Source organism: Aquarana catesbeiana, linkage group LG07 (genome assembly GCF_042186555.1).
Source record: "Aquarana catesbeiana isolate 2022-GZ linkage group LG07, ASM4218655v1, whole genome shotgun sequence".
Classification (NCBI taxonomy): Eukaryota; Metazoa; Chordata; class Amphibia; order Anura; family Ranidae; genus Aquarana; species Aquarana catesbeiana.
Genome location: NC_133330.1, coordinates 263,932,995 through 263,955,471, shown reverse-complemented (window position 1 = coordinate 263,955,471; position 22,477 = coordinate 263,932,995). Strand labels below are relative to the sequence as shown.

The 22,477-nt window shown below is 39.9% G+C and overlaps 1 protein-coding gene across 1 annotated transcript in view; it reads left to right on the top strand.

Moving 5' to 3' along the window:
- The window catches only part of RGS4 (regulator of G protein signaling 4), a 19,602-nt gene extending 1,398 nt beyond the window's left edge, over positions 1-18,204 (top strand). The window contains exons 2-5 of the mRNA XM_073593281.1: positions 9,703-9,801; positions 12,600-12,661; positions 14,482-14,648; positions 15,551-18,204. Of these exons, the coding sequence (XP_073449382.1) occupies positions 9,703-9,801; positions 12,600-12,661; positions 14,482-14,648; positions 15,551-15,787 (565 nt within the window). The 3' untranslated portion in view covers positions 15,788-18,204. The remainder of the gene's footprint in view (positions 1-9,702; positions 9,802-12,599; positions 12,662-14,481; positions 14,649-15,550) is intronic.
- Positions 18,205-22,477: the final 4,273 nt, after the last annotated feature.

Genomic DNA, 22,477 nt, shown 5'->3' with positions numbered 1-22,477 from the left:
CCTTTCTCTTCTCCCTCTCACCCCCCCCCCCTCTCTCTCTCTCTTCTCCCTCTCTCCCCTCTCTCTTCTCTCTCTCCCCCCCTCTTTCTCTCTCTCTCTCTTCTCCCTCTCTCCCCTCTCTCTTCTCTCTCTCTCCCTCCCTCTCTCTCTCTCGTCTCCCGCTCTCTTCTATCTCGCTCTTCTCCCTCTCTTCTCTCCCTTTCTCTTCTCCCTCTCACCCCCCTCTCTCTCTCTCTCTCTCTCTCTCTCTCTCTCTCTCTCTCTCTCATATCTTGGGGGGTGCGAGCAAAGGGCCCTATAGATTGTATGCTATAACAGTAAAAGTTATTTGATCCTATTATCAATATAAACCTTTAAACACAGCTTGAGAGCACTTTTTACAGAACTGAGCTATCATTATTGCTTATTGTTTTTATCATTGAGCATTGATCTTCAATCCCAATGCAATGCTTTAATATTGAAATATTTACTAAGTAACCAAACATTAAAGCATTTATTGTATTGCTGGCTATCACTTCAGTGTACCAGTTTGCTGGAATTTTAAATATTTAAATCTATATAGATAGATACATTTCTCTCTCTCCCTCTCTCTCCTTTCTCTCTCTCTCTCTCTCTCTCTCTCTCTCTCTCTCTCTCTCTCTCCTTTCTCTCTCTCCCCCCCCCTCTCTCTCTCTCTCTCCTTTCTCTTCTCTCCTCTCTCCCCCTCTCTCTCTCCCCCCCTCTCTCTTCCCCCTCTCTCTCCTTTCCCTTTCTCTCTCTCTATTTTCTCGCTCCCCTCTCTCTCTCTCTCTTTCTCTCTCTCTCTCTTTCTCTCTCTCTCTCTCTCCTCTCTCTCTCTCTCTCTCTCTCTCTCTCTCTCCTTTTTCTCTCTCTTCTCTCCTCTCTCTCCCTATCTCCCTTTTCTCTCTCTCTCTCTTCTCTCTCTCCCCTCTCCACCTCTCTCTCACTCTCTCTTTCTCTCTCTCTCTCCTTTCTCTCCCCTCTCTCTCTCCTTTGTCTATCTCTTCTCTCCTATCTATCTATCTATCTATCTATCTATCTATCTATCTATCTATCTATCTATCTATCTATCTATCTATCTATCTATCTATCTATCTATCTATCTACATAGAGTATGCTGAGTGATCAAAGTAATCAATACATTTGATTAACTGGATTGCTTGGTCATGGATGAATCGGAATAGAAAAAACTAGCTATCATTATAGCTTCTTTTGTGCAGTGTGTGTAGTATATCATTGAGCATTGACATCCAAAAGAAAAAGAAATGTAATATATTTATTTATTGATTTCAGGTGCTTATATAGTGCTGTTGGTCTATACAGTGCTTTCATATATACTGTACATTCACATTAGTCCCTGCCCTCAAGGAGCTTACAATCAAAGATCCCTAGCAGTAAAAGTGGCAGTTAGAGGGGTGAGACAAACCATTGAAGGGGTGCTTACAATGATCAGCTTTACTCCAAAAGAAACAAATAACTATTGCAACTGCTTACATGTGTTAGCTGGAGTTCAGCTTTGATTTGATAGTCAAGTCTATTTAAACATGCTAGCGCATCTAACACCAGATTGACAATACTGTTTGCCAAGGTGTCTCCCTTGCCCGTCAATCCAGAGCAAAGACAAGTGAAGAGGTGGATTTACTAAAACTGGAGAGTGCAAAATCTGGTGCAGCTGTGCATGGCAACCAATCAGCTTCTAACTTTAGCTTGTTCAATTGAGCTTTGACAAAATCCTGCAAGCTGATTGGTTTATATGCAGAGTTGCACCCACAAGTTAAATCAACCCCTAAATGTGTTATTGGCAGGATCACCAGGGAAAGTAAAGCAAAAGAGCACAGTTTAGGATTCCTAAGTGGAAATATATAATTTTTTTGTTTTTGGGTTTGCTACTTTGCTAAATTATGAATAGATCACTTAGTAAAACAATATTTTTTTTTTTTTTTATAGATATGGCTTGACTTTTATTAGTAATCCAAATGATTAACCAATAACAAACAAAACATTTTACTAGGATGACTTATAAAGTTCAATTATCTTATCTCCTTTATCATTACTGTACAAATAAAACATAATGCAGATGAAATATTTACTAAATATTTCATCTGCATTATGTTTTAGTTTTTTTTTAATCAAAGGAAAACCGGTGTAAGGAATTGAGAAATTAGATGTAATGATACAGGACATAAGATAATTGAACTTTATAAAGTCATCCTAGTAAAATGTTTTGTTTGTTATTGGTAAATCATTTGGATATTTATTTTGTTCATGGCATACTCCAGTTTCTCTTCTTTTTCCTTTTGTTTGAAAAGTAATGTAACAATTATGGTAGTTGCAACTTTTTATTCATATTGTAGTTCCTTTTAGAATGCCTAAAAGGAATTTTTATTACTAATAAAAAGCTGCCACTATTGGATTATTATGTGCTCCTGTATTCAAGAAAGAGATGGGTTTGCCTTCATGTTCTTATAACTGCTCAGAATGTAACTGCAGTTATATGCCTGATTCCCTAATCATTATCAGATCTTTTTGTTACAGTTGTATTGGATTTTCTACAAAAAATATTTAACACCACTGAAATCGTACAGAATCTGGGACATTTTTTCACAGAGTAGTGCTATAAGCATGGAAACCATTTCCTAAAATTCCTATTAACTTAAAAACTCCAAAAAATACTTTTTAATTGCTCTTGTCAAAACTGGGAATTATACATCACTAAACTATTGGGAACTGAACCAATTATATAATTAATTCACCAACAATATCCATAACATAAACATAAAATGACGCCAGGGCTAGGGTAATTCAGCATTATGACATATTATATATTTGTCAGCGAGTCGCAGTGTCCAATTTAACATAAGAAGTAGATACAGATTCACTCTGCTGAAACATGGAATGAGTATTTGCAGCTTCCAGGCACAGAGGTTCAACTTTATACAATCAATAGGTCATTCTCTGCAAAAATGTTGGGGATTGAAATAAGAAGCCCTGCTGTTTTTCTACCTCAGGTTAGTCATCAAGGGCTACATGAATACAACCAATAGGCCACACTCTGCAGAAATGTTGTGGGGTTTAAGGAAGAAGCCGCAGCTGATTTTCCATTGCAGATCTCTCAGTTCAGCCCCGTTCACACCAGTGTGATTTGTGATGCATTTTAAAAGTTCCAAATCGCATGACAGGTCACATCCCATTGTTGGCAGTGGAACTGTTCAAATTGCCTCCAATCATGTTGCGAATTTGAAAAAGGTCCCTGCACTACTTTTTGTCGGTTTCATTGTGACTTGCATAGACTTCTGTTGTGTGAAGTCACAAGCCACAATTAAATTGGCAGTGCAAATCGCACCAATGTGCGGCTTCGAAATCGCACTGAAGCAACATGATTTCTTTTTTTTTATAATTTACATTTTTTATTACATTTTTGTATTTTTTCTGGTACAAAAAATAAAAAATAAAATGAAAAATAATATTAACATTTTCTGGACAGCATGCATGCCGCCAATAAAAACAAAAAAGAAAACAAGCTAAGATGAAACATGGTCTGTTAGCAATATACACATAAGTGTAAAGTATACCTGGAAGTTATATGGTATGAACAATCGTACAAAAAACACTATCTAACATACTATATCGACCAGTCAGTAATTTGCATAAGCGTAGTATACGTATCCATGAGAAAAAGAAGACAAGAAAAGAAAAGGGGGGGGGGGTAAAAGGGAAGACATAGCGACAGTTGAACCCAACCGGCTGGGCTCGTAGCTCCTGGGCTCACAGGCTCATTTTATGAAAAAGAGGAGATTCTAAGATGTTAGAATATTGGGGGGTCAATCCTGAGGTACCAAGGCTCCCATATCGCCTTGTGACAGTCCACCTTATCAGCCAATAGAGCAGACAGGGATTCCATAACTTCCACATAGCAGCATGATTTCAAAGCTCCACCGGTGTGAATGGAGGCTAAGGGATACATGAATTTAAAAAAGATTTTGCACCACATGTAGTAGATTCATTCTTACATTTAAAATAAGAAAAAATGTAACTTAATTATGGAGAATTAAAATTCTTAAAAATACTTTTTTGATGCTTTATTGAAGCTAGATTATAAATAAAATACTAATGCTTGATTATGCGTCCAACAAAATAATAGTTAATAAGTGCTAGTGTACAAAAGTTGGATAAACGTGAGGCCTGTCAGTGAGGAATGTTCTCACAGGGGGATCTCTGGTTAATATTTGAGAAGCTTTCTCCAGCTCTGCATGACTGGAATCCAGTGTCTGAGGGATGTAGCTATGATGAATAGCAAACTTGCACTTGCCTAAAGCTTGCTACACCATGGCTGAGCGGATTTAAAGAGGAAATGTGCAGGGATCAGAGAGCAGAGGCACAGTGGTCAGTGATCAGATAACCAGGCAGTAGAAAGCACAGCTATGGAATAAACTGGATGGCGCATTAACACTGATGACCTTCTTTAATAACAGATATTCAGGGGTAGGCAACCTTGGCACTCCAGCTGTTGTAAAACTACAAGTCCTTTAAGGCATTACAAGACTCCGATAGCCATGGGCATGACTTCCAGAGGCAGAGGAACGATGGGACACGTAGGTTCACCACAGCTGGAGTGCTGAGGTCGCCTACCCCTGTGCAAATTCATTCAAAGTGGAACTGCAGCTTTTTTTTTTTTGTTTAGCTTTGAAGAGTAATAAAGGGTTGGAACTTCTGCTGGGTATTTATTAATGTGTCCCCCCATTCCCATTGAATATTGTTCCCATGGCATAACGTGAACAGCAAACTAATGTATTAAAGATGTCATTGGAACAGAAGAAAAGTGGGGTTACCTGTCCTAGGTCCTGAGGTGGCATGTCTCTCACAGAATGTTTACCCAATCACCAGAGTGGATTAAAATTGATGATTAAAAAAAAAAAAAAATAAGATTTTTTTCATTTAAATCAGATTTTTTTTTTATTTTTATTAAATCTATTTTAATAAAAATGCTTTTTGGAGTAAAAATCTATCTAAAGATAGTTTTCTACTTAAGATGCATTAATAATTTAGTTTATTCAGCATGAAATGGAGCTTAGTTGTAGCATGAGGCTGCATATTCTGCAATATTTACAATTTTGGTAAACTCATTCAGTGAATCCAAGCTCTGCAAGCTGAGATAACATGCACTGGCAATTTTATTGTTTTAATTTAATAAAATAATTTGATTAGTTCTCCAATTATATGTGATTAACCTATTAACCTAAAATCGGTTCTGTGATCGCTGTTTTACTAACCTGACAGCTTATTATTCTAAATAGGAAACCTTCATTTTTTTTGCAAATATTATTAACTACCAGCAAGAATGAGTCCTTATATTTAAAGAGCACCTGTCATTTCAGATCCATCATGGCAGTGCCTGTTAGCGGGCATCCACTCACCTGCTGCCGCCACATCCCTCACCTTGTTGTGTCACTGCCGCATCACCAACCGTCCCAATAAAGTTAATGGGACTGTCGGTGAGTTAACAGCGGGTCAGAGGAGGAGCCGCTGCAGGACAGAGATGACAGTTGCTCTTTAAAAATTATGATTAAAATCGAGTTGATTTAAATCAAATCCACCCTGCCAATCACTACTCTATCCAAAAGGTATGTTTTGGCTGGAGATCTGACTGCAATGAAGGAAATAGTGCTCTTAATTGAATAAGACCATTGTTGGCAATGCGAATTTGTAGATTGGAAGGGGTAACATATAGAAGTAATGCAGATACAGGAAAGCAGTGTCCATAGAAATCAATCTTATTAGAAGCTAATTGTATTGCTTTTAGCATATCAAAAGGTGGGAAAAGCATCTATGTAGTTGCCAAGGACACAATCTATACTTTGCTCTCCAGTTGTTGTTTAAATAGCACATCCACTAGCTAATAGACCTTCAGATCACCCTACTATCTCCTCTGCATAACATATATCCTTCTCTAGATGCATGAGACATTAGATTAGAGTTTATTCAATTATGGGCCTCTTGTGTCCGCAGGGTCACGTCTGGCCCATATCACTGCGGAATATCAGATGAGATCTGGTTTATTTATGTCTATGACATATTGGATCATAGCTAATGGCCAGTGTCATTGTGTGACATGGTATACCTGTTAGGATGTACATGTATAAACACACGGTAATCTATTTAATTGCTACTACATGCTGACATATTTGTTGCTGCTGTAAAAGAATAAATGATGTGCTGTTGGGTGTTACAGACAATGATATATTGTGTAGTTGTATGTGACAAGAATATTCCAGCATTACGTGACTGCCTAATTGTTGGTTATTCTTCAGCAGCAACACATTATGATTACAAGGATCTAGTTAATATTTTATATCAATATACAATACATATTATCTTAACCCCTGAAGCTAGTAGACAGGTAACGTGTCATTTCCTTTATGAAAACCCATTTTTAAAGTGCAGTTCCTACTTTTAAACAAACCTGATATTGTTGGGCCTGACAGATAAATTGTCAGCTCAGTATATAGAATTCATTGTACTTATACTGGATTTTGAGGTGTCCTTTGTGGCTGATGTTAAAAGCTTATGTTTTGCTTGATGGCTTCAGCCCTGCACGGTTATCTCTGAAGATCCATGAGTTAACCAATCCCACCATGCAACAAGCAAAATATGAACATTTCACATGATTGGGATTTCAAGTGCTTGTATAGTGTTATAGAAGATGTTCAGTATTTTATATTTCTGCTGGGTTGGCTATCTTCCTGGCCTACCTTAAGTTATTTCAGTTACAAAATTGTGCAGTCCTTAAAGTTGATCTCCGCTATACCCACAACAAACTTCCCAACTAGTGATGAGCTAAAGTTTGGCCTGATGTAGTCATATTTGGTCAATGACATTGTCCAAATTAGGCCATGTGGTCATATTAGGGCAATGGTGTCACCATAATCTTCGACCCTTTGTTACGTGTTGGGAATTCCCTGGCTGCAGCTGATTGGTTCTGCTAGCCTGCTAACAATTGAGAGTTTCCTGTGGGTTTGGGCCAATTGTGTTCAGCCTGAGCTTCAGCCCATCACTACTCCCAACCCTTCTTATAGGTCGCCTAAAGTTATCTGTGATCTCTTTACTGTTACAAAACCTAGTATTGCACCAAGTTGAAGCGGATTTTTAATATTTTTTATATTCAAAGCAAACTCCCCATGATAGTGCTGTTTCCAGATTATACATGCACAACTGGCCATCATCTAATAGCTGTCTTTTTCTAAATCAGCAAACCTCATTGCTGTCTATTTAAATTTAGCTGCAAGAGCTGCTAGCTTGGAAGGAGTCCAAAACAAGCACATTATTGTTCTGCTAAACTTGGCAAAGTTAGGTAACAAACACTGTAATTTCCAAAATTTCTTCTCACTCCCAGTTTAGCCGTGCCATGTCAGGTAGAGATGAATAATGCAGAAACACTACGAGAAAAACGTGCTGGAACATATGCTATTACCTTGACATGATGAAAGACACTCTAAATGCATGGCCTTTAATTACAGCGTTGGTGGAAGTCAAGGTGTTAATATTACATGGGGTAGTGGCAGGATATTGTGACTGACATTTGCATGCAGTTGAAGTATAGCACAAAGCTTATGCTGTATTTATCTCATAAATAGAGGAATCAGTCAGCTTTTTCTGCACATAGAACAGATAAAAATAATCACTTCTGCCTCACTACAATTTTCACAGTATATTACATTTCAGTGAGCAATTTCATTTCTGTTGAAGTAGTTAGATGTCCCATTCTTGGTATATTCCTCCTTGTTTTGCAGGTTTTCTAAAGCCTAGAGAGTAAGGACTTGTTATTATTAAAAGAGAAGTATGGGGTTTGGGTTTTTTGCAGATTTATACTTACTTAGATGGATGCAGCACTGGTCCGATGCTGCATCTGTCCTCCGCTGGCTTTAACACTGAGAACCTAACGATCTAACATTGCTCGGTTCTCACAGCAACATGAGCAGAGAGCCGGTGACTGTTAGTCACCGGCTCTCTGCTCTGCCCCCTTCTTGTTTACTGGAGCGCTTGGCTGTGGAGGGGATGGGAGCAGCCAGCTCAGGCTCTCAGCAGCTCGCTGAAAGGCTAAGCCAGGTGCCGGTCCAGGCATGTGGGCTGATCCCAACTCCAGCGTTGCGATCTTGCCAAAGCCTAGACTGGCTCTGTAATGTCAGCACACAGTGGACTTCATCCCGCTGTCTGCTGAAAACGGGTCACAGGAGTGCAGTTTGTTTTGCAACTTTCTCAAAAGTACAGCCAAACGAGCATTGGCTGTACTTCTCCTTTAATGCCATTTCATATTGCACAGACAAATTATGCAGCACTTTACATATTGTACTTGCACATCAGTCCCTGCCCTCGTAAAACATGGAAACTCCATGCAGTAAGGGTCCTAGTCAGAATTCACGCTGAGGACCCCAGTGCTGCAAGGCCTGTCTGATTGCATATCAATTGAAAGTGTTTAAGGTTGACCTCCTATTATATGGTTTTGGTAAAAAGCTGTACAAGAAAATTGTATAATTTATGGCCAGCCTTAGCCGATGGCGTGTCAGACCTCTGCAGAGAAACCATTGCTTTCTCATAGAAACAAGGATTACTAAGCCCTGAAGGAACTGCACTTGTGCACAGTCTATTTTCCTTTAGTACATCAACCCCTATGTTCCATTGCATCAGCCTACAAAAATAAAAACCCTAACTATCTTAGGACAAGCAAATGTTTCACCACCATAAAGCTACTTAGAATCATTTAAGGGCATTCATTTAGTTTGTCATTTAGTTCATTGAAATTCCCAATGAAAGAACTTTCCACAATATGCAGATTCACATTGGATAAATTTAAATGTTTGCACCTATGGAAGAAGGAAAAGGAGATGGTCTTTCTCAGGGTAAGAAGTGATTGGCCAGGAAAATCCTTCCCAGCCTTTCAGCCTTCACCTGGGCAAATAAAGCATTTGTTGGTGTCATTGAGGTGCCCTTTATGGAAACATTCCCTAAACCAACTATAAATGGGCTGTTTAGGCCAACATTCCCTTATGTTGGCGGGGACCATATTTGTATAGAGATTATTAAATACATTTTTTAAAGGGTAAAGTTGGTCATATACTATACAGCATGGATGGATGAATCCCCCTCCTGGGCTGTTGTATTCTCACAGCCGCCGGATGCTCTTCTTGTTGGCACTTTGAGAGGTAAAAGAGTCTATTGGTTTTTCTGACCTTCTGGTTTCCACCCAGGACTTCAATGGGCCATACATTGTTCGAATTTGGGCTGATTCCTGAGAGAGAGGGCCAGCAGGGCCACCCACTAAACATTTTTTGGCAGTGTATGGCCAGCTTAAGTCGTTGGTGGAGACCAGTAGGCTTAATAAACCAATAGATGATTTTTATCTCTCAAGGTACCCACAAGAAGAGTGAAACTCCCTTGTTGACAGCATAAAGGTTGTAGTGTGAAATAAAACTCTGAACTCCAGCAGGCAATCTTCACTCTCAAGTCTCTGAAACATTCATCAACTTCAGCCAAAACTGAAATATCCAATAAGTTACTAGCAGGAGAAAAACATTTCTTGTTTCCCAGCAACCAGACAGATAAATGGTGCAAAACCCTGTTGATTGATTTGTGTGAAATTCTTCAAACACTTTAAATCTGTTGATCAGTTTAATGCTCACATAAAATTCTGACAATTTTTTTCAACAGTGCCAAAGACATGAAGCATCGACTTGGCTTTTTGCTACAGAAAACAGATAGTTGCGATAATAGCACCTGCATGAAGAAAGACAAACCTGGTTGTCAGAGGTAAGCCTGTTCTGCCCCCTCGTGTCTGTTTATGCTGCACACTAATTACCAATTATTTCTAGATTAATTGCTAATGGTGATCTCAGGGCTGGATGGGAAGATCTATCTTAGTAAAATACAATAAGCTGTGATGTTTGCTAATCATAGCTCCCAGGTGACTAGTGAGATAATTCCTAAGTAGAAGATTATTTATCCAAACTTGCCAAAAGGCTAACAGTCATGGTAATAATAACAATGGCTAACTAGTGTGCTAATACTGCAGTGTGAGTTAAATCCCTAAACATGCTTAAAATCTCAATATATATATATATATATATATATATATATATATATATATATATATATATATATATACAGAGCTTTTTTTCTCAGAGAATAGGTGCAGGAACTCTGCCTTTCGGAGTTAGCCCTTGTCTCTGCTCCTACTCACCTCCGAGCACTGTTACTTGGTTCTACCCCCTATCCACCTCCCAATACTGCCCCTTTTAGAAAATACAGAACCAAGTAACATTTGTGGTACTAAGTAATTTGTATGAAATTTGTTAATGATAACAAGAAAAGCAGTATAAAAAAGATCCCCTGCAGCCACCAATAGACCCCTTCTCATTCACCCTAGCAATAATGGACCACCTGCAAAAAATACCCCCCTCCAGTAACAATAGACCCCCGGCAGCAACAACAGCCCCCCCACCCCCCCACAGACAGCATCAATAGACCCTCCAGCAGCCATCTACAATAGACTGCTCCCTTAACAGTAAATACCCTCAACAACAACTGACCCCCCAGCAACAATAGATCCCTCACCAGCAACAATAGATCCACTGCCAGCAATAACAGACCCCCCCCCCCCCTGCAAAAATAGATTGCTTCCAGTCACAATAGCCCCCCCCCCCAGCAGCAACAATAGATCTCCCCAGCAACAATAAACCCCTGCAAAAAAATAGCACCTCCAGTAACAATAGATCCCGCAGCAGCCAGCATCAATAGACACTGTAACATAATCCAGCATCCCTTGCCATTACACATTTTCAGTGCTGAAGGTGCCGGAACTGCATTCCCCCGCGTTCCCGCTGAAAAAAAGCCCTGTGTATATATATATATATATATATATATATATATATATATATATAACAGAAACAATAATAGGAGCGCTAATGAAGCTTCAAAATGCAAACTGCAAGAAAGATTTAATTAAGCATAATGAACTTCATTTAAAAGGCTGACGTTTAATTATTATTTTGCTGTTGCAAATGCCTGTTGAACATGACCTATTCTAGTCACTACAAAATTCTCTGTTATTCATTCTCCCACATAGGTTCCATTTAAGGCCTAGTCTGATTTAACTTGTGTTAAAAAATAGATCAATAAATTTAGCATTATTTTTTGATGCATGAAAAGAGATGGCATATAGAACAATATTATATATTGGGTTTACCATGTATGAGAAATAAAAAATAAATAAAAAACGATCGATCTTAAGCTGAACTCCAGGCTGATATAAGCACACATTATTGCAGCTCTGTAACCATTAATACATCATTAAATTATTGTTTAATACTAGTAGTGTAAGCATCTGAATTTGACTAAGGGCTGGTTTACACCAAATGCAGTGGGACAGCATTGGAAAGCTATTCCAGCTCAGTCCCACCGCATGGACAAGGCAAAATGCCTTTTCTCCTACATGCCTGATTCACACCACTGTGTTGCCATGGTCAGGGCTGCTGTTAGAAATCATGGGGCACCATACAGCCTGCCTGACAGGGCCCCCCCCCCCTTCCCAGCTAAAAGTGACAGGGGACATAGATTTATCAGTCCTTTCTTTGCAGCCTCAGCAGCACAGATTAATGAATTGGAAACACTCTGAGGCTTCCTGCTCATTCACAAACTGCATCAAAGTAAACACGGTTTTCTATGCTTCAGTGATAAATGGACACAGGAGTGATCGATACCGATTGCTCACTCTGTTCATTCAGGTAAAGAAGGGGCCAGTAAATTACATATTTACCGGCCCTTTCCCCCACTCTCTATCCTGGAACATCTCCCTTTGCGCCCATAGTAGCTGCTATGCAGGAGAGGAGAGGAGGGAAGCCGGCAGTGCTGCAGGGGAAAGGGGGCAAACATCGGGGCCCGGACAGCACATGGAAGGGGCACATGTGCTAGGACCCATCCCACTGCAGTGCAGCCAGAAGAATAAAGAGGAATAGAAGCCACACTGCAAGGGGAGGCAGAAGAGGAACGGTGGCTACAATAAGACAGTACAGCCGGCCCTCCTTCTCAGCAGATGCCTGGACCCCCCTTTTGAACTGATGGTGCCCGGGCCCAGTACAGCAGGGCTGGCTGTACTGCCTTGTCAGTGGCCCTGGTCATGGTGTGCGGGCACAATGAGCTGAAATACCGCTTTTCTGGAAATTGAACTTTATGAGATGTCTGTGCGAGATGAACAGGTCTTCTGTCTAACCAGAACTGTGCTTTGTGGCAGAGCTATGTAAATGTCAGAACTAGATGGACAGAAATACAAATCATCAGGCAAGTAAACAGCTCCCTTATATGTATTTCGTATTTGCATTTAACTGTCTGGAGTTCAGCTTTACCTGATGAATTTATATTTTTTACAGTATCAGATGTTAGAAGTTTAATAGAGCAGACTCTGGTCTGTAGTTTTTTACTGTACATAATAATCATTCATCCCTTTTTGAATGAATTCTGTAACTTTGTCCATTTACACATTTCAAGGAATATCATCGACAAACCCAAATGTTCAATGAAATAATCATTTCTTTCTATGTTTTGTTTTTCAGGCTGACTTATGATGAAGTGAAGAAATGGACAGAATCATTGGAAAACCTCCTAAACAGTGAATGTAAGTAAGACACCCATGTTAATGTGAGTTTGAGAGGATTGGAAAGAAAAAGAGCAGGGCTACACATTTTCTCAGTTGTGCCAACAATGCCACACACAACTGATACTGAAATAAAAATGTTATTATCCTATAGCTGCCAATCCAATGTACACCAACCCAGTGCTGGGCAAGGTCATCTAGAGCCTAGGGCGAGCATGCCAAACTGCGCCCCCCCCAAGATGCATGAGCATTATATGTCAGCAAAAATCTCCCCCTCAATCCCCCCTCCTAGCACAAATCCTCTTCCCCACCCCCCTCCCAACACAGATCCCCTAAATCACCAAATACCCTCTTCCAGACCCCCCTAACCTTCTCATGGTGCCCTCCCACCTCACATGATACCACAGTGCCAATCGCAGCTATCCCTCCTGCCCCCCTCTTGTCCCGTCCCTGCACCAACCCTTGACAACATGAGGCATGAAACTTAGGATCAGATTGGTAGCTTTATAGCAAAATGAAAAAATGATAAATTACACAAGGGGTAGGTTTGAGGAGCCCTGGATCTCTAGAAATGTTAGGGACCATGATGGGACTTGTCATCTGAGTTAGAGATCATCTTTCGCTCATATCTCAGAAAGACTGGAAGTCTATAAAGGAAAGCACCAAATTCGATGTGATAGATTTTTAAAAGTTTCATTGTTTTGGAATTATATAAAATATGGTGTTTGGGGATTTACAAGGGCCGTCTGTATCAGGGCTACAAGATAAAATTGTATACTATAATAAAATTATTTATTTAATTTACTCGTTTAACCCTGATAAAGAGGTCCCTTTAACCCCAAAATGTGTAATGCACCTTCAGCCTTCCTGAAATTACAAATTATTTAATTGGTAACTGGCCGAGTACTATTTCATAACATGTTAAACTCTAAAATGACAATGACTATGATAACCATAGTTTGGACATTAGTTCACTTACTAAATGGAAGCAAATAAATGACAATGCATGTGTGGGTGTGGGCTTAAATGGGATAAATATTTATGCAACACAATGTTCCATGCTTTATCAATATGAACTATTTATGTAATTTTGAACCATCATTTTCAATATGCTCTGGTGGCCATCAAGTTCCCTTGACAGTTGTAGCAGTATCACACTCATAGAAGCAATTTGAATTGAAACCTTTACCAAATGGTTTCCCACCACCAATTTTCCGTAAGCTAGCCCACAACTGTGTATACGTGACTTAAGTCAGCTAGGGAAATGCAAAACTCTGGGACGTGAGAAATAAATCTGTCCTAGAGGCACTGCCCTAGAATGTCAGGCATTTTTAAGGTTTACAAAAGGATTCAGTGACGTCAACCCAAGGTCACTGGTTTAAAATGATCTTGGTTTGAATGTGATACAAGTCACAGAGTCCTGCTACCGGTCCCCAGACAAAAAGTGTTTTTAATTGACTTCTTAGCTGTACTTTACCATCATTCCCATACTCAAGTGTCCTCACCCTCTGCTGACCTCTATTACATGAGACAGATGCTCAGGAATTAGACATATGTTAAGAACCGATGTTAGGCTAATGTTAAATGAGGTCTCCTATATTTATTTTAGAATGTATACTGTAGGTCAACATTTAAAGGATCCCCAGTAATACTACCAGCTTTTAAAACCCATCTTTACTTTGGATCATTTGCGTATGGTCCCTTATAATATAATTGTAACCTTTCTGTTGTATTTATATATAGTTTCACACTTTAGGTTAGCAGGTTATTTGGAGACATACCATTATTGTGAACATTTAGGTTATATCCCCGTAATTTAAAGAACTGTTCTTTTTTTGTAGGTGGCGTGGTAGCTTTCAGATCATTTCTTCAGTCTGAATACAGTGAAGAGAACCTTGACTTTTGGCTGGCATGTGAGAATTACAAGAAAACCAAATCCACAGCAAAGCTGACAAGCAAAGCCCAAAAGATCTATGAGGACTTCATTTCTGTGGAGGCTTCCAGAGAAGTAAGAATCTCTTGTTACATTTTATACTGACCATACCAGCTGATAGACATTTTGCCGAGTGTTATAGGGAAATCACAGGGGTTTCAGAATAGCCTTTTTTGCAATCCTTAGCAATCTATTACAGTCTTTTGCAGTGGTTGTAAACCTCAGACATTAAATATGAACAAAACATATCTTTCAATAGTAAATACTTGTCTCAATGCAGAGCACTGAGTGTAATTTCTGTCTGCTGCCCTCTGCTATCTGCATGCGTCACTTTTGACAAGTTTAGCTGGCACCAAAAGAAGATGACAGGGGAGGGATCTCCAGCACACAGCCTGCAATTGACAGCCACAGCTCTCTTCCTGTGTGCTGTGTGAAGGGGGTTTATCCCTCCCTTCCAATCAGCTCTCAGAGCTCTCCTTACTGATCTCTGAAGTGTGTAATTTCAGCTCTCCGCCCCCTGTTTTCTGACAGCTCAGACAAGCTTTATTAATTCAGGACATTTTGCAAGGATGTAGAGAAGAGAAGACATATACAACTTATGTAGGAGGATTTGTTTAACCTCTGTGTATCACCTGAGGCCAGTCACTTCACTGGGTATATGTAAGGGTTTACAACCACTTTCATTTATATTGGTGTCATGACTTCTGAGAACTCTTACTTGATAATTAGTTTCATAATGTTCATTGCTGGGATTAAAAATAATTGTTTATGCATCTGAGCTCCCCATAGGCTTGTAGATCACAAACTAAATATAAGTTGTTAATTGGCTACTCAGTTCAAAACATCCAGCTGGATTTCCCAGAACATCATTACCATAATATGTTAGAGAGTGTCTCTTATCAGTAGAACATGAGTGGGATTGTCATAGCTGTCATTATCTTATCACATAATAAGCCTTGCATAATCTTCTTTATTAGGTGAATCTGGATTCAATTACTCGAGAGGATACAACTAAGAGCATTCTTCAGCCAACAAACTCGTGTTTTGACCAGGCCCAGCACAAAATCTTCATCCTCATGGAGAAGGATTCCTATCGGCGTTTTCTAAAGTCACATTTCTACCTGGACCTTGTCGGCTTGCCCAGTGGTGGAAGCACCAAGAAGATGAAAGGCCTCAGCACTGACAGCAATCCATTCATTCCTCAGTGTGCCTAATAAATAAGACATAGACTGTGCATGGCCGCAGCTAAGAACTAAATGTCTGTGTGCTCTTATCTATACTGTAAGATGGCTCAGATCCGGTCCTGAGCCAGCTCCTCTTATTTATTAGACGTGTGTGTGTCTTGCATGCATTTCTGTTTTATTGGGGTGAGCTGGAATTTTCACTCAGACCCGTGCAATGTTATCCAAATTAGGGACTCACTGGCATATGGGTGAAACAGGTCAAGCTGAACATTCTCAGGTGATATTTATGAAAGGTTTCAGGTGCCTTCTCTGTGAAGGATTCATTGACTGATCTTATACCCAACATGATGCTACTGAAGTTCATATGACTATAGCAAAGCATGAAATTAGCTTGCTTCTGACATACATATAGAAAATACAGTGCAAAGGGGCACCTCTGTGTTGGTGAAGCCTTCGACTACATAGGTTTTATTAGAAATGTGAGTTCTGTAGTACAGGGTGAAGCTAGGTAGCAATGCCTTTGCCAACGCATCCACAAAGTCATATTGTTCATGGACAGGGAGGTAGCTACTACTGACTGGAGCAGGCAACACTGCTTTTATTTTATTACAGATATTTATTTTGACAAAGCTGTCTTTATTTAATTAATGTGATTCACTTTGTTTTCTATACATTTTTGAGAATTTTGTTTGCATTATTTTTATATGTTATGTTGTTGGGATAAGAGGTATGGATTGATCATTGATCAAACAGTGATTTTATGAACAATTGAGGTGAATGAAAGCAAAGCAAGAGCAACTAGTGAAACCTGCAACTGCTGTGGGCAATAGCAGAGAACAAGCTTGTTATTCATTAGTGTTACAAGCATGTATCTGCTTGGGTACTTTGAAAGTGTGCATGTTTGTGATGTCAAAAAAGTTGTGAAGCCAAATAAATGTAATTTATTATAGCAACAGTATCCTGGGATATGTTGACCCAGTAAGGATAATGTGATGGTATGTATTGACATACATATGTGTATTTATTAAAAATTGAAATCATCAGCTTTTTCCAAAAGATATATTTTCCAAAGAGAAGGAAACAGTGGCTTATGACAAAGTGGGGTTTACTACTTAGAAGCCCCATTTAGTGTTTCAACAGTATACTCTGTGGATACAATCTTATTGTCCACGCATATAACAGTTTCCATAAACTAAAGAGGTATGCTTAATGGGGGATTCCTCATTGTCCAATCAACCAAGAATGCCCCCCCCCCCCCATGATCAACTGTGGGCATTGCTGCAGGTCCTGCAGGCCCATGGAGATCAACTGTTACAAACCTGCAATCATTCATGAGTGGCAATGTTATTGGAACTAAGTGTTGCCAATGTGTAGCAAATCTGTATTAGCTCCAAATATTTACAAATACATTTATAGAGGCTAGATGAAAACGAGTGTTGTCCACAACAGCAAAGTATACATCTGCTGTTGTGTACCACCGGTGACCTGCTAATCAGGAAAATACATAGGTGATGATTAAAAATAACATGATTGATGACTGATTTTATTTCACCTAAATATGTTCACGCAAATCCGTCTGACCTGTAAAGAATCACTCGGTTTAGGAGTCTTAGACAGTCATATATTTTATAAATTGTATGATTCTCCACAGACCGGAAAAATCTGCATACATTCACTCAACTGATTTTCAAATCAAATGACTTATCACTAGAAGTGTGTATAGAAGTTGTGGTTAACTCAAAAGGATGTATTTATAAAAAAATTGCAGAGCTATTTGTCCTGTGAAACTGCATTTACATTCATTTTATGTGAATAGGGGCAAAATGGAATGTTATTAGGCTATTTGCTCTCCAGGCCAAATAATATTCATGTATACAGAATAGAGTAAATCAGGAAAATACCACATTATGGCTAATAGATTATTATTATACGAGATTTATATAGTGCCAACAGTTTACGCATCGCTTTACAATGTATAAGGGGGACAACACAATTACAGTACAGTTCAATACAAAAGGTACAGGAGGGCCCTGCTCGTAGAGCTTACATTCTAAAGGAGCTAAAGATGGAGTTGATGATCATAGGAAAACAATAGGTACTTATGTACTATGATTGTCCGCTGCCTTTAGGCAGTTTTTCCCTGATTCAATTTACCCTTTATAAAAGAATAACATTTAACCTGGAGATAAAATAGTCTAAGAGCATTCACTGAATGCTTTTAGTCAAAACTAATATACATGCAGTTTCACAGACTGAATAGTTGTACAAATTTCTTATACACACACCCCAAAGTGTTAGATACAAAAAATAAAAGAACAGATCACATAACCATAATGGCTGCAAAATGCAGATTTTACAAAATGTACATGTGTGCAAAATATATCTTGTCAACTGTTTCATTTGTTAAAATGCAATTGGAAAAAAAAAATAAAAGCAATGTGATTTTCTTCTGTGGACAATACTTTAATTTTATCTTGTGGTTATGTGCCAGCCTTAGTATTACAAAGAGCGTACGTTTGCATGTTTTTCCACACAATGGTTAAGTCGATAATAAATTTCTTGTCTCTAACAATGAGCATTGATTATTGCAGAGTTTGTGGGCAATGACACTGAAACATTCAGAGTTTGCATACTCGTACTATTAAAAGAAACATTGATTAATCCGCAGCTTGTACAAAAGGCCTCAATATATAATATGCGATACCCTACCTTTGAACTTTACTGTACAATGTTAGCATTTGCACATGCTGATTCATTTTACAGTTTGTAAAATAATTTTTGATGGAATAAGGTGTTATTAGGAGAGGCTGTTACCATTCAAAAAAGCATGATACATTTTAAGTTGAACTTCAGACTAACAGCTACACATGTAACAGATAATTTTTAAAACTTCTAATTTAATATACAGTACAGTATCTCACAAAGGTGAATACACCCCTCACATTTTTGCAAATATTTTATTATATCTTTTCATGTGACATCACTGAAGAAATGACACTTTGCTACAATGTAAAGTAGTGAGTGTACAGCTTGTATAACAGTGTAAATTTGCTGTCCCATCAAAATAACTCAACACAGCCATTAATGTCTAAACCGCTGAAAACAAAAGTGAGTACACCCCTAAGTGAAAATGTCCAAATTCGGCCCAATTAGCCATTTTCCCTCCCCGGTGTCATGTGACTCGTTCGTATTACAAGGTCTCAGGTGTGAATGGGGAGCAGGTGTGTTAAATTTGGTGTTATCGCTCTCACCCTCTCATACTGGTCACTGGAAGTTCAACATGGCACCTCATGGTAAAGAACTCTCTGAGGATCAAAAAAAGAATTGTTGCTCTACATAAAGATGGCCTAGGCTATAAGAAGATTGCCAAGACCCTGAAACTGAGCTGCAGCATGGTGGCCAAGACCATACAGGGGTTTAACAGGACAGGTACTATTCATAAAAGGCTTCGCCATGGTCGACCAAAGACGTTGAGTGCACATGCTTAGCTTCATATCCAGAGGTTGTCTTTAAGAAAAAGAAGTACGAGTGTTGCTACAATTGTTGAAGGGGTGGGAGATCAGCCTGTCAGCGCTCAGACCATACGCTGCACACTGCATCAAATTGGTCTGCATGGCTGTCTTCCCAGAAGGAAGCCTCTTCTAAAGATGATGCACAAGAAAACCACAAACAGTGTGCTGAAGTTAAGCAGACTAAGGACATGGATTACTGGAACCATGTCCTGTGGTCTGATGAGACCAAGATAAACTTATTTGGTTCAGATGGTGTCAAGCGTGTGTGGCAGCAACCAGGTGAGAAGTACAGAGACAAGTGTGTCTTGCCTACAGTCAAGCATGGTGGTGGGAGTGTCATGGTCTGGGGCTCCATGACTGCTGCTGGCACTGGGGAGCTACAATTTAACTGAGGGAACCATGAATGCCAATATGTACTGTGACATACTGAAGCAGAGCATTATCCCCTCCCTTCTGAGACTGGTCCGCAGGGCAGTATTCATTCATGATAACGACCCAAAACACACCTCCAAGACGACCACTGCCTTGCTAAAGAAGCTGAGGGTAAAGGTGATGGACTGGCCAAGCATGTCCCCAGACCCAAACCCTATTGAGCATCTGTGGGGCATCCTCAAATGGAAGTTGGAGGAGCGCAAGGTCTCTAACATCCACCAGCTCCATGATGTCGTCATGGAGGAGTGAAAGAGGACTCCAGTGGCAACCTGTGAAGCTCTGGTGAACTCCATGCCCAATAAGGTTAAGGCAGTGCTGGACAATAATGGTGACCACACAAAATATTGACACTTTGGGCCCAATTTGGACATTTTTACTTTTGTTGCCAGCGGTTTAGACATTAATGTCGAGTTATTTTGAGGGGACAGCAAATTTACACTGTTATACAAGCTGTACACTCACTACTTTACACTGTAGCAAAGTGTCATTTCTTCAGTGTTGTCACATGAAAACATAATAAAATATTTACAAAACTGTGAGGTGGGTACCTACTTTTGTGAGATACTCACAGTCTGTTGCAAGGATAATAAGGCTACATTCTGATGGCAAATATTTGCTGCTTGTTTGCTTCCATCATCCATTCTTGTGCAAGCAAAAATGCAGTTTTTTTATTTTCCTTGCATGTTATTGGATATTCTTTACAAAGTGAAGCTTTACCATATTTATTTATTTACTAATCAACCCTGCTATATAGAACAACACACCTACTATATTTAGCCAAGTATAAGGACACTCCTAAAAACGATTAACTTCAGGTGTTTCCAGTGAAGAGTGCTTTCAATGCTGCAAAGGCATTTTAGATACTCTTGTGGTAACTAGGGTTGTCCCGATACCACTTTTTCAGGACCGAGTACAAGTACCGATACTTTTTTTCAAGTACTCGTCGATACCGAATACCGATACTTTTTTTTAATGTCACAGTGTTTTTTTTCATTTTTTTTTTAACAGTGCTTTTGTTTTTTTTTGTTTTTTTTTTGGGGGGGGGGGGGGGGGGTGAACGGTGTATGTGTGTGTGTGTGTTTTGTTTTGTTTTATTTTTTAAATTTACAATTTTTATTTTTTACAATAATTTTTTTTTTTTATTCTTTATTGCAATATGTGTTTTTTTTGTTTTTGTTTTTTTTTTAATCAGCCCTGTTGGGGGGCTTTGGTGAGATATCAGGGGTCTTAACAGACCTCTGATATCTCCCCCTTGAGACAGAGAAAGAGACAGAGGATAGAGATTTCCCAGTCCCTTTCTCTGCAGCCTCAGCTGCACTGAGAATGAATGGAGAGAAGACAGCGGCTCCTCTCCATTCATAAACTGACATATCGTAATCACAGGAGATTACAATGTTTCAGTTATGTGAATGGACAGAGTCAGCTGACTCTGTCTATTCACAAAGGAAGGAGGAGGAGGACGGCGGAATGGAGGGGGAGAACGGAGGGGGAGAACGGAGGGGGACAGAGAAGGAGGGGGGAACGGAGGGGACAGTGGAGAGGCACAGGGAAGGAAAGAGGAACGGAGGGGGACAGCGGAGAGGCACAGAGGAGGAAAGAGGAATGGAGGGGGACAGCGGAGAGGCACAGAGGAGGAAAGAGGAATGGAGGGGGACAGCGGAGAGGCACAGAGGAGGAAAGAGGAATGGAGGGGACAGCGGAGAGGGACAGAAAAGGAGAGAAGAACGGAGGGGACAGCGGAGAGGCACAGAGGAAAGGAGGGGGTATGGAGGAGGGTGCAGTGACAGTCAGCGGTGAGCGATCACCGCTGTGTCACTAAAGCAGCTGAAAGCCGCTGGGGGAGAAGCTTGTATCTCCCCCACGCGCCGATCACAGCTGACTTTTAGGTATCGGGGAAGCATCGGGAGCATTTGCCCGAGTACAAGTACTTGGGCAAATGCTCGGTATCGGTGCCGATACCGATACTAGTATCGGTATCGGGACAACCCTAGTGGTAACAGTTTGGGAAACATCCTGTTCTGTTGCAGCATGACTGTGCCTCTGTGCACAAAACCAACTCCACACAGACATGGAGGTTGATTTATTAGAGGCAAAAAAGGCTTTCACTTTGCAAGGGAATTTTCCCCAGAGCTTAGTGAACGTGGTAAAACTCACTTTTATGGAATATCCAATCATGTGCTTGCACATGGTTGGATGATTGAAGTCAGCAGAGATTCTCCTCATTACCTAATTTCTGGGGAACAATTCCCTTACAAAATGCAACTTCTCTTGTACAGTGAACAGCCTATTGGCCTTTAGTAAATCAACTCCTGTTATTAGCAAGTTTGGTGGGAAGGAACTTGAATGGTCTACACAGAGCACTGAAATGAACCATATTGAACACCTTTGGGATTATTTAGAAAGGTCTTCTTCAAACTTGGTACCTAACCATGCACGTGCTCTTTTGGATGAATGGGCCCAAATTCACACAGAAACACCATAAAATCTGATAAAAAGCCTACCCAAAACAGTGAAAGCTATTATAGCCACAACCAGGTGGGGCAGCTCCATAATAATGCTCATGGTTTTGAAATGAAAAATTCAAAAAGATCATATAGGTGTGGGGATAACAATAATTTCCCCATAAAGTATGTACAGTAGACCAAGCACACCATCACTATAGCTCACCACTAAGAATGAGGTTGGGCTCCAGGTTCAGACCAAATCCAAGGCATTATATCACCTTCCCGCCACCTGTTTTAACCTTTAAAAGCCAGCACCACAGCACCGCAGCCAC